Source organism: Rhinopithecus roxellana, chromosome 14 (assembly GCF_007565055.1).
Source record: "Rhinopithecus roxellana isolate Shanxi Qingling chromosome 14, ASM756505v1, whole genome shotgun sequence".
In the NCBI taxonomy this organism is placed as follows: domain Eukaryota; kingdom Metazoa; phylum Chordata; class Mammalia; order Primates; family Cercopithecidae; genus Rhinopithecus; species Rhinopithecus roxellana.
The window spans coordinates 51,347,967-51,367,932 of record NC_044562.1 but is presented as its reverse complement, the minus strand read 5'-3'; the positions used below and the strand labels follow the sequence as shown (position 1 = coordinate 51,367,932).

Sequence of the window (19,966 nt, the reverse complement as noted above, 5' to 3'; positions counted from 1 at the left end):
CATTCTACACTTAGGGAAACAAACTTGGAGAAGTTAAGTAATTTGTCTATAAGTGACAGAGCTGGGATTCAAACCCGATTTGTCTGATGCCGTGGCATCATACTTCAACTCATATCCACCCCCAAAATCCTACCAGGAACCAGTAGCTGTTTATTATTATGAAAAGTATGACTGCATAAATATAAGATCAGCATATATGCGGCAACATAGCACCGTAGAAGGAACACTATATGAGCCAAGAATCAAGCAGTCAACCTTCTAGTCCCCACACATCGCCACATATGTTAATTTGGTTAAATTATCTAACTCTTGAGTAGGTTGAACCAGATAATCTCTAAGGCTCTTCCAGCTACAAATGACTAAAATGCTCTGTTATTACAATCATTGATACATAATAGGTTGCCCATTCAAGAATTACCTATTATCTTGAAAATGAGTTCATCTTTCATAAAGGCAGGATTAATCAATCACATTTAGAGAGCTCTTGGAACTAACTTTAATATTAGACCAAGTGTTATATGTTCCAGTGTAGGATCTCACTTCAACAGCTGCGTTATCTTCAGAAAATAGTAAAAACCATTTTTGTTGACATAGAGAGTAAGCACTGTGTGAGCTTGAGATTTAAAACTAAAACAAATATTTTTAAAATTCACAAATATGTGACATACTATCTACTATATATGTGTGATAAGACAGACTAGGAAATAAATTTGATTTATTAGAGATTAATCTGAGCAGGATCAGAGAGAAAAAGTAAAGAAGCAAAGAAGCAACTTAGGACCATGAAGGACAGAAAGTAGACATCGTGTCCCCAAGCCCACAGTCATGTACCCAGGAAATGATTTTTAGTGCTTTGGAAAAGAATATGATACAGTAGAAAAAATATGGGCTAGAAATCCAAGAACCTTAGGTTTTAATCTCAGCACTGTCACTCAAACTCAAAAATTTTATGACACTGGGGCAAGGAATTTAATGTTTTATGAGCTGGTTTCCACATTCGTTTACAATTGAGAAAACAATCCCCACTGAGTAATTTGGTTGTGCAGTTTAAATGAAGTAATGGATATGAAAATGTCCAGTATCAAGAGTAGCATAATGTAAGCCCTCACTGTTATTTTTTTGTCCCTCATTGTTAATATAAAGCAGTTTCAAATGCTACTGGATAGAATTTGATCCAGCAATCCTACTACTGGCTATCTACCCAAAGGAAGTCAATATATTAAAAAAAAAAAAATCTGCATGTGTATATTTATTGCAGCATAATTCGTAATTGCAAAGATAATGGAACCAACCTAAGTGCCCACTGACCAATGAGTGGACAAAGAAAGTGTGGTATATATACACACCATGGAATACTATTCAGCCATAAAAAAGAATGCCTTTTTGCAGCAACTTTGATGGAGCTAGAGGCCATTATTCTAAGCAAAGTAACTCAGGAACAGAAAACCAAATATTTTATGTTCTCACTTATAAGTGGGAGCTAAGCTATGTGTATGCAAAGGCGTACAGAGTGATATCATGGACTTTGGAGACTCAGAAGTGGCAGGATGGGAGCGGGTCTAGGGATAAAAAAACTATGTATTGGGTACAATGCATACTACCTGGGTGACAGGTACACTAAAACCTCAGACTTCACCAGAATATGATTCATCTATGTAAATAAAAACCTACTGTACCCCAAAAGCTATTCAAATTTTTAAAAAGTAATTTAAAAAAGTCATTGGATAGAAAAGTACAAACTCACACTTGAGAGATCTGAGACACAGTTTAATGATAAGAACACAGCTCTGGGGCCAGACTTAAATGTTGGCCTCTGCTACTTCCTTGTAGTGTGAGTTTGTAAAAACTGCTTTGTCTTTCCTGAGCTTCAGTTTCCGTATCAATAAATGGGGGTCACTATGATATAGGATTACTGTGAAGACTAAACAAGCAATATTAGAGGTTTGAATTAGAGAAAACCTAACAGAGTATCTGGTACACAATGGGCTTTCAATAAACATTAGCTCTCATTATTACGCTAGTCAGCATTTTTGGCTTGATAAAACCAACTATCCGTCAAGGTCAAATTTTCCCCTCCTAGCCATCACAAGTTCTGCCAGCTGGGCCTTGCTTCAGACTGCAAAGACCCTTGTACATTTTGGCTGAAGGCAAGAATTCAGAATGAACTGACATTCAGCATCAACCTGTAAAGCTGTGTACTACCTGCTCCTCAGCTTCAGCTTCAACCGTTGCAAGATCTAACAGCTAAATGGTTAAATGACTACCTACTTCAATATGCTTTCTGGCAGCCAGAATTTGCATGCAATCAATGACCATGTGACTACATAATTTATGGTCATACCTAATTAGTATGGCATTCTGATTATTAACTGGATATTTCCTCTCAAATAAGCATTCTATATATAACTTGGAGTGAAACTATGTGTTTTATACATTGAATGCTATCCATCAGTTCAAGGGTGAATATGCCTTCAGAATGCAAGTGTTTATTCTTTTTTTAAAAATATATTATTATTTTTTGAGATAGAGTCTTGTTCTGTTGCCCAGGCTGGAGTACAGTGGCATGATCTCAGCTCACTGCAACCTCCGTCTCCTGGGTTCAAGCAATTCTCCTGCCTCAGCCTCCTGAGTAGCTGGGCTTACAGACATCAGCCATGAAGCCCGGCTAATTTTTGTATTTTTAGTAGTGACGGGGTTTCATCATGTTGGCCAGGCTGGTCTCAATCTCCTGACCTCAGGTGATCCACCCACCTTGGCCTCCCAAAGTGCTGGGATCACAGAAGTGAGCAACTGTGCCTGGCCTTAATTGAGAATGGCTCTCGCTCTGTCACCTAGGCTGGAGTGCACTGGTATAATCACGGCTCACTGCAGCCTTGAATCCCCACCCCCAACCCTCCCCTTGGGCTCAAGCAATCCTGCCCCCTCAGCTTCTCAAGTTGCTGGGACTACAGCTGTATACAATTACACCCAGCTTTTTCATTTTTGTATTTTGTTTGTAGAGATGGGGTTTAGACATATTGCCCAGGCTGATCTTGAACTTCTGGGCTCAAATGATTCCTCCTGCTCGGCCTCTCAAAGTTTTGGGATTACAGGCGTGAACCACTGTGCCTGGCCACCAGTACTTCTTACATAATACTTGCTGTAGAGAATCTCTTTCTACTCAAGGGAAGATGCTAAAACTGGTGTTCATGCAATTAAAGACGATATGAACATAGACATTCAGAAGCAATACTGTCATCTTGAGAGCCAATTACATCATTCCAGTGTCACATTTCTAGAACCAAAATGAGCCCGTGTCGGCTGCTATAACAAAATGCCTTAGTCTGGGTGGTTTATAAAGTTTATAAGCAAGAACTGTGAATAATAAATTTGTTATTATAAAAAAACTTCTTACAGTTCTGGAGGCTGGGAAGCCAATCAGTGTGCTGGCATATTTGGTGTTTGCAGAGGGTCTGCTTTCTGGTTCTTAAATAGTGGCTTCTTGCTTTGTCCTCACATGGTGGTTGGGGCAGGTGGGCTGTCTGGGGCCCCTTTTATGAGGGCATTAATCCCATTCATGAAGGCTCCACTCTCATGACCTAATCACCTCCCAAAGGCCCCACATCCTGTCACACTGATGATCAGATTTCAACATATGAATTTTGTGGCCAGGGGGACACGAACATTCAGACCACAGCACAAAGGTTAGGGACAATTTCTTAAGTAATTGTGTGATGCAGTAAACACATGCAAAAAAATATCAGACATATAGTGCACAGAGTTTTAGTCTGTGAGTATGCTTCAGTGAAATTATATCACCACTGACCACAAATCTTCAAATCCGAAAGGTGAAAAAATACTTTTAGTTACTAATGGAGAAAAAACAAATATAATTTGGTTGCAACCTCATAAGTTGCTTCCTGTTCTATAATTTAAAATAACTACTATCTTAAATTAGTAGTTTAATGAGAGCAATTTAGCACCTGATAAGGCTGAGAAATTGATTCTGCACTGCACTAAATTAAAAAAAATGAGCTTTAATAAAATTACAGTAATTTTTAAATATGATTTCCTACTTATTCATGGATTTTAGAAGCTTATTTTATGATGGTAATCTTCGGTTTAGGTCTTAGCCAAATAATTTCAAGCCTTAGCCGTAGGCATTTGGTCAGTATGTGTATTTAAGTGTACTATGAATGTGACTCAGCCACATATTACAACTGAGACAAGGCAATCACCAAGGTCACATACCTAATACAGCTCCATCTCCACGCCACCCATTTACCAACTTTGTGGCCCTCATGTAAGAGGTGACCAAGATGCACCTGCACCAAGAGCACCAAGAGGATTGTCTCAATCCTTAAGAGAAAGAAGGTAAGGGCTGGGGATGAGGGGTGCACTTAAACCGGAAATGAGACATGGCCCTCTGTGGCTAGGATCCTGACTTCAGATTGCTAATTTATCCCATTTTACTTAGGCCAAAATGACAGGCTGAACACTTTCATTGGAAATGAAACATTCCAGAGTTAGATAGGTTTACTCTGGACAGTCAAGGACAACAACGTGTATGTTGTTTGGTTCATGCAAAAATGAAAGAAATTTTAATACACTTAAAGTTACTTTCCACTCTGAAAATAATACCAAAGCAGAGTCAATAAATATTAAATTTCCTTCCAATTCCACAGGACCAATTAACTAAAAACATAATTTTTGTACTAAAGAATAAAAAATTTAAAATTTCAAATACTTTTTCCCAAAGGCAGAGGTCATGGCAAATCTTCAGAGAAAGAGAACATACTGTCTATTTGAAAATTCAGGTTCAAGCCTTCAAAAGAAATGATGGTTCATGCTGTCAGTTCAAGTGACTACAAAGAAGAAATGAAAGAAAGGTGTAAGGAGTCACTACTTTAAGGATTATTCACAAAAGTCTTAGGAATAACACAGCTGAAGTCTCAGAAAGGCAAGTCATTATAAAAGAATGGGCATGGATCATGTACTAAATTAATCAGTAGGTTACAGTTCACTACCTTATAGAATTTGGGCTTCATTTAGAAGGCCTGATGGTATACAACAGACTTTACATTTTCACATTAATGCAAGAGCCTATCAGTGAATTCATGTTCATTTCCTTTATTAACTAGTCTATATTAGATTTGATTTGTGAACTCTGGCTAGATAAGCAAAGAAGAAAGCAAGCAAGCAAGCAAGTGATCAGAAGCTAGCTCCTAGAGGGACCTTGAGCACTCCTCGTGACAGAGACACAGATGACACACTTCTAACTTCTCAAACATGCCAAGTTTGTGCTTGCCTTCTGGGTCTTTGCCTTTACTATTCCTCCCCTCAGCCCACTTGTGGTTCCTTCTAATCCTTCATGTACCAGCTCAAATGTGTTCTTACACAGATGACACTTTCTAAAGTAGTTTCTCCACTGCCTCCCCACATCATCCTGTATACTTTCCTGTCACTATCATAAGTTTGCTCATGGCTGGGGGTGGTGGCTCATGCCTGTAATCCCAGCACTTTGGAAGGCCGAGGTGGGTGGATCACCTGAGGTCAGGAGTTTGAGACCAGCCTGGCCAACATAACCCCATCTCTACTAAAAATACCAAAAATTAGCCGGGCGTAGTGGCAGGCACCTGTAATCTCAGCTACTCAGGAGGCTGAGATGGGAGAATTGCCTGAGGCCAGGAGGCGGAGGTTGCAGTGAGCCGAGATCACGCCATTGCCCATTTCCTGGGCAACAAGAGCGAAACTCCATCTCAAAAAAAAGGAAGCAGCTGGTTCGTTTATTGTATACCATCATGAAAATCCAAGCTCAACTATAAAAGGGTCACCTTTTTGCTCACCATTACATCCAGGCATCTAAAAATACTTGCTTAAATAAATGAATGAAAAAGCAGTAGAAAGGAAGCAATTTTACTTCTGAAAAATTATTCTAAAAAACTACACATCAAGTTTACCAAGATAGAGATATACATTTATAATAATGAAAAGAAATTGCCTAAATATCTATCCAATCTATCCAAATGAGTATTTTCTCTCTTTTTTTTTTTTTTTTCTTTTGAGACAGTCTCATTCTGTCACTCAGGCTGGAGTGCAGTGGTGTCATCTCAGCTCACTGCAACCTCCTCCTTCCTGGTTCAAACAATTCTCCCGCCTCAGCCTCCCATGTAGCTGGATGATAGGTGTGCACCATCACACCTGGGTAATTTTTGTATTTTTAGTAGTGTCGGGGTTTTGCCATGCCATGTTGGCCAGGCTGGTGTTGAACTCCTGGCCTCAAGTGATCCATCCGCCTTGGCCTCCCAAAGTGCTGAAATTATAGGAGTGTGCCACTATGCCTGGCCATGATATTGCTAAATTAGTTATGGTATCTATAGAGGTATCAAAAAGAATATCAAAGACATTTTTTCTACTATTGAGTGAAATAAGCAGATTACAGGCCAGTAAGTACGGTATGATCACATTAATGTAGAGAAAACAACAAAAATAGTATGTTGTTGTATAAGTTTAGAAGAAAATAAAACAAACAAGATATTAAAAATAGTAGCTGTCAATTTACTTTTAACTTTTTCCTCCAAGTTACCTCTGCCACGCCTCCTCCCCCACCTTTGCTGTATGAGAAAAAATTTGGACAAGAACAACTTCAGGTGACTACAAAGGAGTGATTTTTTTTCTCAGCCTAGCTGTGGTAAAGAATGCCTTATTTTCATCCTTATGCCCTTTCACATATGATTCCAAAGTGTACATATCCAAATGCCTACTTTACCTCTCAAGATATCATTGCCAACAAAGTTATTATCCCTCTAAGATCCTAGTATTTCAAAACAAACAGCATTAAATCTTAGTTTTGACTGTTTACTGTGTAAATCAGACTATTTCAGGTCTGAACTACGCCATTTTAAAATTTCCCTTTTAAAAAAATCTTTATGGAACAACTACCATTTTTCAACAGATAGTGATAACTACTCCCTACTTTAAATACAGGCTGGACAAATCATACACAAAACAACAGTATAATCTTGTAGTACTTCAATTTCATTCTACTCTCTACGTTTGAAGAAAGAAAAGCATTATAACTGAGTTCACAGCAGCTTTGTTTTATCTTAACACAAGTTACCAGTGTATACATAAGAAACTGTGAACAACAGAAGTTGTTTATGATATTCAGATACAAAGCTGTTGAGAAAGTCTCAACAATGCCAAAGAGCAAAACATCTGGTTAGTTTTCAAACTAAGTGAGCTGCTTTGCCCTCCATGCCAACTATTAAGCAATAGGCCCTTGATGTCTTTCCCATTCATTACTGACAAACGTAGCAGTTCTCAACATTCTCACTAGTCCCGTAATCACTCAATTTTTTTTCCCTTTTCTTTTAAATAACTCTATCTGGTTACAGATAAAATGAGCAAGTTGACAGCATACAAGTTTTCTTTAAGTTCTTAATTTTTAAGAAGTACTGTGTAATTTTATTTTCTAATTTTGGTATTTTTTTCAATAAAATGTTTTTCAAAACATTTAAACAAATCACGTAATAGCTGACCTGGTATCGAATGCTGTACTTAGACATTCCTAAACCATTATTTTTTATATTTTAAACTAAGTTTAAACAAAAACTTTGTTATTATAGAATGAATATCCAAGGATCTTAAAGAAATCATTCAAAGTGTGATACAGTCTAGTGTTTATTTTATGTTATGGCAGGTACACTTGAATTTCAAAAATTTAAAACATATATAAAAAGTGGTTAGGGACTAACATTTGTATCAACAGTTGATAAATGTCTAAGATTGTTTATTATACAGCAGGGTACAATGGTAGTGCTAATGCCAACAGGGCACCATGGAAGTTAGTCTAAAAATTATCCCTAGGCTTTATACAAGCAACAACATATGCTGCTGTTTTTAGAATGTTGGGAAATGATCTGCTTCTAATATTAAGCAGTTCTTTAACATTTCAAAATGTTATACAGTGTTATAGTATTTAGTTTGGCAAATGTTTCAAAATAAAGTAGAAATGTATTCATAACATCACAGAAATGCACATCCAATTTTGTTTTCAATAAGAACCATAGGTACAGATCAGAACTCTTCCCTATATGAAATAATTTACACACAGATGAATGCTATAATATCACTATCTAAAATAATCACTAAATACAATTCTTTTTCAGAAATAAACAAGCAAAGATTTTTTTCATTATCAAATATCAAAAACATGTTGATAATGTATGTTGTTCAAATAAATGATACTCTAAAATTATAGGAATAATCTCAGTGAATTCAGTGAATGTGCAACCTAAATCAACCAAGTATACTGTAGTACAACCATATTAAGAAACCAATGATCAGAAAATACAACCGTATGAAAGAAATTTATAATCCACAAAACTTTTTCAGGCCTTAAGGTAAAATAGTTCCACAGTCTACAGGTAAAACCAAGGCAACAAAAATGCGTGCTTGTCTTGAATAAGTAGGTATTTTATGCAGAAGATGTAACACTTTGTTTGTAGACAGCATGGTATGCATTTCTCAGCAAGACATAAGGAAAACAAGATTCCAAAAGATCCATTGTAAGGAATGGGGATTCTTGTACAATCTGAAAAATTCAAAAAATGCATCAAAACTCAAGTTATTTATAATGGGAACATTTATTGACAACCAGTAAGGCAGAATTTCTATATTGTTCTTATTAGAAATAGATACATGTTATTTTCCTTTTACTTAATCTAAAATGTAAATGTGCCACAGTGAATATATATCAAAATGTTTAAAAAAGGCTACTTTTCAATTATAATATTTAATCAACAGGAATATACTGAGCACTTTCATTTTCCTCACTGATACACTAGAAATAAAAGACAATACAAAAATATTTAAAATATGGTCCATACCACCAACACTACCTGGCAATCCAAGACTAAGCTAGGAAGCAAAACCAAACATAAAACCAACTATAATTAAATGGAAAGCTGTAAATTCTATAGGAATTCAAAGCAGAAGAAAAATTAACGCAGGCCAAAGTAATCAGGAAAGACTATCTGGAAAAAGATTTGAAGTGTGGGGTGTGCTGAATCATTAGGATAAATCCGATTTCTGCAGGTAAGGAAAATGACTCTAAGTGAGGAAAGAGCCACGTGGTAGAAACAAGCAAGAGCCGGTTCACAGACACTGCAAAGAGGGAAGTGACTAGGCACAGAAAATTACAAGAAACGGGCAGAACAGAGTCAGAATGTAGAAAACTCAGAAAACTGAAGAGAGCTGACGCCAATACACTAGAAAAATACAAGGCCTAAGTGTTTTCCAACAGGTTGAAAAGCTGTTCATAAAAGAATACCCATATAGTTAATGCTAACCTTTGATTTTGTTATTTTCTGATATTACTGAAATGATAAAATGAGTGATGTCAGTTTTTCTCTGCAAATTTTAGAAAGGTGTGGCTTATGTGAAGTAAACAAAAGGGATCAAAAAAAGTATTAAATGACTAAAATGCCAAGAAAAGACTCTCAGGAATGACTGGAACTCTTTTATTGTTAGTAAAAATTAAAATGAGACTTACCATATCTAGCAGTAAATAAACTGATTCTCTATTTCTCGTTGTAGTTTTATCTGTCTCCTGGCCAATTTTCAGTAGACTGGAGGACGCAAGCTTAAAAGTATACATACACATAAAGTGAGTTAATAAAAGGTTCATCAGTTACTTATTTTAGGTATGCTTCAACTTCCAACACATTTCCATCATTCAGTGCTAAATATAAAATAATGAGTAATTAAATAACAAATAAAACGAGCTTAGATACCACCCTACATTCAAGCAGTAATTTAGAGAGTAATTAAGGCACAAAGAGACACTAACGTAATAAATGTAATCAAATATTCTTATTGGTCTTTAAAACTGATTTTTTTCAGAACAAGTCTGTTTTTAAAAATGATTCAAATTATTTTCTCTTATCCCCTCATCTATACTGACTATATTTCTTAGTTCCCAAGGAAGAAGACAGTTTCACACTGGATCTGACTTCACAGAAACACTGTAAGACTAAGACATTAAACCCTGAGTGAAGGAATTACCTGCAAATGGAAAGAAACACTTAACAATTTTAATAGTGTTTTCCTTGAAATAGAAGTTATTTTCTCCTCAAGTTAGTACTGTATTTGCATTTTTAATTAAAAAATTATTTTTTTTAAAAAGCTGACAGGATTTACAACCGAAAAAGAAGTAAATGTTCTAGAGTTCAGTATGCCATGGTACATCTTTCCTTTAAATAAAATATGGAAAAGGTTATATTAATAAAGAAAAGAAAGAACTACATTGATACAGAAATTAAAAACCATGTTTCATGAGGCTACATTTAGCACTCCTCTCTTTTGGTAGCGTGTAGTATTTTTAACGATGAATTTATCACCATTAATGGTCTTTCTCCAAAGAAATGGAAATAAGTAAAATACGTCTTTTTTTTTTTTTTTTTTTTTTTTTTTCTTTTTAGAGGGAATAGCCTCTCTCTTGGCCTCAATTTTCCTTTGCTTTTTTCTCTTTCAACCCTAGGAAAATTTCTAGGGCAGTCTAAACATCAGCTTAGGGAGAAAAGGTCATATTGCAGAGCTCTAGAGTTGGGAAAGAGATTTCTGAGTCTAAGGGAAATAATGGACTGCTCCACAATTTTAATGCCCCACCTTTACCTATTTCTCCCTCCAAAAAAAGAAAATAAATAAATAAATAAAAATAAAAGGAGACTGAAATTCATATACCTAAGAAAATAATTTGAAAACAATATGCCATTAGAGGACACAAAATAAAATGTAAAATTAAAGAGAATTTATTCTTATATCTCATAGTTGTGATTTTTAGTTTTCTTTATAAAATGTGATGAGTTTTGTTATTTGATTATACATACTGCCAGAAATTCTTTAAGACGGTCTTCAATGCTTCCTTTGTGAATTGTAAACAAAGCTGCAGCAATCTGGTTGATGGCTTTGGCCAAGCAATGTATGTTGTTGCAATGCCCTGAGAAAATGCAAATAGGGTTGTGTAGACCCCAAAATAGCAAATAATACATAGGAGGTAAATCTTTAATGACTTCACAATCTACAAAAATAGTGGCATAATTAAGAGGAAAGTTGGGACATGACTGGACTTGCTCTCCTTTGGCTTTCATGAACACTGATGTTTTTAAAACTAGTGTAGCAAGAGAGTAACAAATGATCGTGTATACGTTAAACAGGCAAACACTTCTGAAAACATTTAAAAGAAATCATGTATCAGTTTTATAGTACCTCGGAAACAGAAAAGAAGTGCTTAGCTGGTTTACAACATCTTATCATTCAATCCTTAAAATAATCCTATGAGTTGGATACTCCCTCACCGACCTCTACGCACATTCAGGCACACATGAGCTTACTTACACACATTTCATATATCAGGAAACTGCAGTTCAGGAAAAGAGAAACAGACTACCCCATGTTCCACTACCAGTAAGTGGCAGAACTTAACTCATATTTTATTATAAAATACCAAAACCCATGATTTTTCCATTGCCAAAACAATTTTAAACCACTATTACCTTCTATAGCGGGGCTATACTGAGACATCACATTACTGGCCAGTGTTGGCAAAGAAACTGCCACAAACACCATGAGAAGGCAGGCAATTTTATACTCCTCTTCTGGACTAATGTTTTCTAAGGGACAAAAATTAAGAATAAAATCAAGGTATTTCTTTAAGATTAGTTAAGATTTGATAATCTAAACAGATTTTTATTTTTAAAATGGCTTACTTTTTTTTAGAAATAGTAAAATATTTTACTAGCATTCTATAGAATTGGTCACAATTTTGTTATAAAAAAATAAAGTAGAAACAATTTATATTACAATTGACTATTATCAACTACTTAGGCATATTTCAAGGACGTGTGATAAAACAGTAAGGTAACATTTTATTTCTCTTAATTGTAAGATTATAGAACAAAAAATATAGTTAGGATAACTGCAATCCTAAAATTTCCTAATTGAAAACTAAAGGGAATTACTACTTTTGAGAAAGTTCTATTTACAATTTAGAAAGCTTATCTCATAAATTATTCTGCAAAATCACCAAAAAATTCTTAATTACTTTTTGAAATAGATATGAATATAATTTGAAATTTACTATTTAAAAGACATAAATGTGGGAAGTGGACTGGGTTTTCAACCTCTCTATTTTAGAAGACAGAAGAAACTAGTCATGAATAAAAATACCTAGCCTTGCCCTGAAGTTTTCAAGACATAACCCTTTTTAAAACATTATTGTGATATGCACTCAAATTGTGGGTTATTTAGGCTCTAATCACCATTAGATATAATGAAGAATTGAATATAAGAAAAAAGCCGAAATATGTTTTAAAGATTTGGTTACTACAAAAAATACAGCTGTAGAAAATCAAGTAACAATTATAATTATCCATGTGACTAAATGTAACATACTGTATGAATAAGGAAACAAAAAGCATTGTTAAATGCAAAAAAAAAAAAAAAAAAAACTGATCAACTCAAACACCAGGCTGCTGCCTCAAGGGGGCAGAAGGGGCATTTTTGTAGTAGAAATAGATGAAATGCTATATTTACTTTGTAGACAAATCAAGAAATATCTATAGGATTCTAAGCACTGCATTTCTAAGGGCTGGTCTTAAAAATTTCTGAGTGTTTTCTATAACACTGTACAAATTCTTGATGGTGAATAACTCTAGTCCAATAAAAATAGAATATCCTTTTCTAGATCTCAATTTTATGCTATCTACTGGACCATCTCCCATCAGCATACTTCTCCTCCATCTTAAAAAATCCTTCTCTTGACTTTGCTCTTGCCTCCAGCTGCTGAGATTTTATTTCTTTGCTCCCCTTTACAATAGAACTGTTTGAGAGAGTTGTCTTATGGTTATCTTCAAATCCTTTTCTTCCTATTCTCCCTTAAACCCCCTTACTCACTAATCAGCCTTTTGCCCATAAAACCTCACTGACACTGATCTTGTCAGTACCACCAATTAACTCTACATAGCTGATCATTTCCTTTCTATCTTCCTGGAAGCTACTCTTTCCTGGTTTTTCTTCTACTTCATTGGTCCTTTCTTCTCAATTTCGCTAAACTTCTTTTTTGGTGGTTTTTCCTTTTCTCCCTGAACTCTTAAATCTTAGAATGGCTCAAGGCTCAGACCTGGATCCTCTTCACTGCTGCATCTATATACACTAAATGGCCCAGTAATCTCATCCAATCTTAAGTTCCAGAAGGCAGGGATGTTTGTGTTTTATGCACTGATATAGTTCAACTACCAGCAATAACAATAGCAAATTTAAAAAGATGAACACAAAGCAGGCATTTGAATATATGGTTAAATATCATCCCTATACCTATGCTGCCCTGGTAACTTTAACTAAGAGTATTAAATATTTACTAATGCATTTTACCCGATTTTTGTGAAGAAAGAGCTACGACCAATGCAGGATCAATCTCACAAGGTAATCCAGCAGCTGACGACAATTCATACACATTCATTGCAACCTGATAAAAACATAAGAATTACAGAGCAATAAATAGTCTAACAAATTTCTGAGAAAGCTCACTGTTTATTAGAGTCTGCCTAGAAGAACACCAGAGAATTTCAGAAACATGGCTGAAGCAGAAACTATAGCATAACTAAGTATATTGAACAACTGATTCAATGCAGGCTGAATAGTGTGAGGTGGTGCTGGTTCTAACTTCCTACTGCTAGGCCAAACAAAACTTGTATACTTTCTGTGGCACATTCCAACAGGATCATTCTAAAGTTATCATTTTTCTTAGAAGCATGAATATAAAATATCAAGTCAGAAAAGATCAATAAATGAACAAAGTGAATCAATATTACTAGACCTATGTTTACACAGTAGTTTAATGAAAAATTATAGTGGTTCAATGTCCAATCATACCATATCTATAAATATGGCAAATTACTTACAATAGGTTTTTAAAGGAGTATTCATTTAAAAATCTGATAAAGGAGTTTCTAATAACGAAAGCAATTTTTCTGTATCACATATAGATTTCAAATATTCAAGATATTCTGACTGCTTAATAACCTCAGAAGAAAACTGTCTAACTGGTGTTACCTCTGATATTGTGAGAAAAAAACCTTAGTATAAAATATGAAGTAGGCCGGGCATGGTGGCTCAAGCCTGTAATCCCAGCACTTTGGGAGGCCGAGACGGGCGGATCACGAGGTCAGGAGATCGAGACCATCCTGGCTAACACGGTGAAACCCCGTCTCTACTAAAAATACAAAAACTAGCCGGGCGAGGTGGCGGGCGCCTGTAGTCCCAGCTACTCAGGAGGCTGAGGCAGGAGAATGGCGTAAACCCGGGAGGCAGAGCTTGCAGTGAGCTGAGATCTGGCCACTGCACTCCAGTCCGGGCGACAGAGCGAGACTCCGCCTCAAAAAAAAAAAAAAAAATAAAATAAAATAAAATAAAATATGAAGTAAAACAGTATAGCTTAGAAAAACTGGGAACATGGCAGGGATTAAGTTCTAGATTAAAATGTTTGTAATCTATTACTTCACACACAAAAATTAACTCAAAATGAATCATAAACCTAAATGAAAGAACTGAAACTGTAAAATGCTTAGAAGAAAACATAGGCACAAATCATCATGACATTGCATTAGGCAATGGTTTCTTACATTGACACCAAAAGCACAAACAAAAACCCCCCCAAAAATCGATAAAATGAACTTCATTGAAACTAAAAGACATCATCAACCTATGGAATTAGAGAAAAGATTTGCAAATCATCAATCTGTTAATGGACTTGTATCCAAAGTATATGAAGAACTCACAAATAGAAAAAGACAACCCAATTTAAAATGTCAAAGTTAGTTATTTCTCCAAAGAAGATATAGAAATAACCAGTAAACATATGAAAACATGTTCAACATAATTTGCCATCAGGAAAATGTAAATCAAAACAATGAGATGCCACTTCACACTCACTAGATGGCTATGATTAAGAACACAGACAATTACAAGTATTCGTGAAGATGCAGAAAAAGTGAAACCCTCATACAATGCTGGTAGGAATGCAAAATGGCACACCCAATTTGAAAACAGTTTAGCAGTTCCTCAAAAGGCTACAGTTTTCATATGACCCAGCAATTCTCTCCTGATATATACTCAAGAGAAATAATACACGTTCACATAAAAACTTGTACACGGATGTTCACAGTAGCAGTGTTTCTAATAACTAAGAAGTGAAAACAACCCAGATGTCCATCAATTGATGTGAATAAACAAAATGTTGTATATCCATACAATGAAACATTATTCAACAATCATTAAAAAAAAGTACCAATATATGCTGTAATATGTATGAATCCTGAAAATATGCTAAGTGAAAGAAGCCAGTATCAGAAGACTACACATGACGATTTATATAAGTGTCCAAAGTATTCTAATTTAAACAGAAAGTAGATTAGTCATTGCCTAGGGCTGGGGATGGGTGACAAGAAATGGAATGGGGAGTGACTGCTAATGGGTACAAGGCTTCTTTTTGGGGATGATGAAAATGTTCTAAAGTTGACTGTGGTGATGGCTGAACAACTCTGGCACTACACTAAAAACCACTGAATTGTGCATTATCAATGAGTAAATTTTCTGACAGGTGACTTATAACTCAATAAAGCTGTTAAAAAACTTTTTTTTTTTTAAACAGTTAAGTTCTACTGAAAGTTTGCTGGAAACTAAACATGATTATGTCAGGTGAAAATTGAATGGTTGCTCAGAATATATATAGAATTCTCATAATTCTGCACATCAGTGTCTTCTCAAGAACTGATTAGTTTTTGTCTCGTATTTTTTCTGTAGTGTTTCACTTAGGAAATCATTTTGAGCTATTTGCACAGTTTTCAATCATAGAATCACTAGACAATCACTGATCTCAAATGTTTATTCTGTACAAAATACTGTAAGAGAAACAACAGCAACAACAACAAAAAAAACAAAGTCTGGATCTTCAAGATATATATGATTTGGTATAAATATAAGTAGAAAAATATAATTATAATACAAGGCAGATTATGTTCAACTCCACAGGAGATAAACAAGTTCTCTGATAACACTAAGAAAAAGGAAGTTCTTTATCAGTGGAGAATCTAGGAATGTTTCTTAGAAAATGGCAATTGAATGAGGCCTTAAAATACAGGCAGTATTTCAAAAGGCAGAAAGAGAAAAGAGTGGTATTTTCAAGTAGAATAAATTACTTGATAATAATTACTTGATAACAAATTCAACAGAAAGATCTAGTTGGCTCAAAGAATACCATATAAAAAGAGGGGCAGAGTAAGAAAGAGAAGAGAGTGGGAGAAGAAGAAAGAAGTGGTAGAAGCCAAGCCTCAAAAAGTTTGAGTGGCACCATTTTTTTTTTTTTTTTTTTTTGAGACGGAGTTTTGCTCCTGTTGCCCAGGCTGGAGTGCAATGGCAAAATCTCAGCTCACCACCTCTGCCTCCCTGGTTCAAGAGATTCTCCTGCCTCAGCCTCCCAAGTAACTGGGATTACAGGCATGCACCACGACACTCAGCTAATTTTGTATTTTTAGTAGAGATGGAGTTTCTCCATGTCAGTCGGGCTGGTCTCTTACTCCTAACCTCAGGTGACAGAATCCACCTCGGCCTCCCAGGGTGCTGGGATTACAGGCTTGAGCCACTGTGCCCAGCCTGAGTGACACCAATTTTAGAAGAGTCTTGGTGTCATACAAAGGAGTTTAGACATTATTTTTTTTCAATCAGTGCTTTTCAAGATATGTGAAACAGAAACAACCTAAGAAATGTGTCAGTTTAGAAAACACAAATGTGAATCCTGATATATCACTTACTAGATGTATAACCACTGGACAATCATTGCTAGGTTTAGATCAATAGTTGGATTTCATGGCTCAACAGATTTTCAAAACAAAAACAGTAAGCTCACAGAAGGCTGCCAACCTGCTGTTTTATATATATATTACATATAATCGAATACTAAAAATCTTTTTAAAATTACAGCCTACAATTACATCCTTTTACAGGAAATGACTTCACATCAATTTTAAACTTAATGAATTTTATTGTATTTAAAACAACTATTATTTCATTGCCTCATCTTTCCTTTTTTTTTGAGACAGAGTCTCACTCTGCTGCCCAGGCTGGAGTGCAGTGGCATGATCTCGGCTCACTGCAAGCTCTGCCTCCCAGGTTCACGCCATTCTCCTGCCTCAGCCTCCCAAGTAGCTGGGACTACAGGTGCCCGCCACTGTGCCCGGTTAGTTTTTTGTGTGTGTATTTTTAGTAAAGACAGGGTTTCACCATGCTAGCCAGGATGGTCTCGAACTCCTGACCTCATGATCCGCCTACCTCGGCCTCCCAAAGTGCTGGGATTACAGGTGTGAGCCACCGTGCCCGGCCGCCTCATCTTTCTTTTCTTTATCCCCATGTATAAACAGCTATCCATTTTAGAAAAAAAAAAATCTATTTTTAGTCAATTTTGCATTGCTATAGGTGATCAAAGAAGACTGAATTTCAAAATGCCTAGGTAGTATTTTGGTGCTGAGCTCTCAAAGATTCAATTACAAAGGTAAGCATGTTAACTACACTACAAAGGCAAGCATGTTAACTAACCACTCTAAAATAGAAACTTTATAGTAGTTTAGGATTTATTACATTTTATTGCATATGTAATTTAAATATTTCGCTTTAGAGACTGTAAACCCCAACTATAAATTATATTATTACCTTCATATCAGTTTCCCTTGGAATGTGATCCTTAAAATCTTCAATTGAACTTACAAGGAAAGGAATGTGGTAGGACAAGACCTAGGTAGGAAAACAAATAAGAATACAGAATTATTTTTCAATGGCAAACCCTAAATTTACAAAATATTACCAATTGATTAATTTTAGTTTCATAAAAATTATTTTACTTTATCTACTTTCAGTGATTTTTCAAAAATTTGAAGACACATGAAAATGAAATGCATTCAAAACTATTCAATATTAAAGCAAGTATAGTCAAAATCGAAAATAATCTACCGATAATGAAGAGCATTGAAAAAGTAGTGCAATAACCACGCAAGTGATACTCTCCAAGCAGCAGTACCACAACAAAACACGAGCTTAAATAACTAACGTTATGTATGTTATTTTCTGTAACTACTAAAACTGGAATTTTATCATTGCCAAGTATGAATCTGAAAAGTAAGTTTAAACTTCTGAGAAATTAAAAGGGATTGTTTGGATACAGAGTATATACTTGTAATGGTTTCTTACATCTCTAAGTGCTTCTTGTGCCAATGATCGGAAGGATAAAATTACACCAATTATTGTCATCCTCTTCAAGACACTGTCAACAGCTAAATTCAAAGAAACAGAAGGAGAAGAGAATAAAAAAGTGCGAACTGGATTCTTTCTTAACCTTGAAAAAAATGTAAATTTATTAAAGTAATAAAATGTCCATGATAGCAGGCACAATTAACAGTAATTTGATTATAATAATGATTAAAGAGAGAAAGATATTGATAGCTGATATTTAATCTGGTTAAACTTGATATTTAATCTGGTTAAACTTTTAAGTAACTATAGTTCACATCAAATGGAGTATATTGTATTCTTTTAAATGGGTTAGATGGTTCACAAGTAGCTAACTATATAACCCTATTTCAGAAAAGGTAGGGGCAGGAAGAAGGGAAGACAGACTAGATGAGAAAGAAGCTGATCAGAGTGAACAGGAGTTAAATCCTCAAGCAGCCCAGAAACTCAGCAGTGCTAAATTCTTAAATTGTTAAGGTCTTGAGTTAAGAAACAAAAAATGCCTGTTGAGAACACAAGCAGTTTTGGCAGGACCAGTTTGCTGAAGCCTATGAACAGATTTGATCACTTACATATTGGTAAGAGAGCATTATTCTAAAAATTAATAATAGATTTTCAAGGCTGAGCACGGTGGTTCACATCTGTAATCCTAGCATTTTAGGAGGCTGAGCCGGGAAGACTGCTTGAGCCCAGGAGTTCACGAGCAGCCTGGGCAACATAGCAAGACCCTGTCTCAACAAAAAATTTAAAAAATCAGTCGGGTGTGGTGGCATAAGCCTGTGGTCCTAGTACTTGGGAGGCTAAGATGGGAAGATCCTTTGAGTTCAGGAATTAGAGGTTGCAGTGAACTATGATCATGCCACTGCACATTGGCCTGGGTAAAGGAGCAAGACCCCATCTCTAAAAAAAACAAAACTCTGTTAACAAAATAGGATTGGAAGGGTCAATATGATGGTTCAATACCTTCACATTTTATAAAGCCAAAACAAACATTTATTGCACACCATATACAAAGCCTTATACTATGTAGCAAAAGAAGAAATACAAACAGAATAATGATCTAGACCTCAAATAGCAAACAATCTAAATGGGCTGTCATGAAAACTAAGAAATATAATTCCATTTATGTAAACTAAAAAAGATATACATACAGACCTATATTTGTACATACATAACAAATTTCTGGAAAGAGATGTATACTACAGTTAACTGTTAGTTACTAGTTGAGGAGTAGGAATAGAGAGAAGTGTTTTATTTTTGACTTTCTACCTTCTGTGTAGCTTATTTAAACTTTGACCATAGCATCTTTCATTAAACCATACAAATAGGCCTAATACAAGCCAAATGTGAATTAAAATAGTCATGTTAACAAAATTATATAAGGCACAAATTTATTAAAAATTCCATGTGAGCAGGAACTACTCTTCATCTTTTCATCTACCTGTAGCACTCAGCATAGTGTTTGATACCCAGATGACCAGTAGATATTCAATTAGATGGTAATTCAAGATGAGACTCTGTTGGGTGGCTGAGGCTGGCAGATCACTTGAGGTCAGGAGTTCAAGACCAGTCTGGCCAACATGTGAAACCCTGACTCTACTAAACATACAAAAATTAGCCAGGCATGGTGATACGTGCTTGTGGTCCT

General features: G+C 35.4%; 1 protein-coding gene across 1 annotated transcript in view; it reads right to left on the bottom strand.

Annotated features, from left to right (window-relative positions):
• Positions 1-7,644: 7,644 nt before the first annotated feature.
• Positions 7,645-19,966, bottom strand: part of NCKAP1 (NCK associated protein 1) — a 121,963-nt gene continuing 109,641 nt past the window's right edge. The window contains exons 25-31 of the mRNA XM_030916584.1: positions 18,280-18,362; positions 17,746-17,826; positions 13,414-13,507; positions 11,538-11,654; positions 10,872-10,981; positions 9,536-9,625; positions 7,645-8,575 (exon numbers count right to left, since the gene is read on the bottom strand). Coding sequence (XP_030772444.1) covers positions 8,459-8,575; positions 9,536-9,625; positions 10,872-10,981; positions 11,538-11,654; positions 13,414-13,507; positions 17,746-17,826; positions 18,280-18,362 — 692 coding nt within the window. The 3' untranslated portion in view covers positions 7,645-8,458. The remainder of the gene's footprint in view (positions 8,576-9,535; positions 9,626-10,871; positions 10,982-11,537; positions 11,655-13,413; positions 13,508-17,745; positions 17,827-18,279; positions 18,363-19,966) is intronic.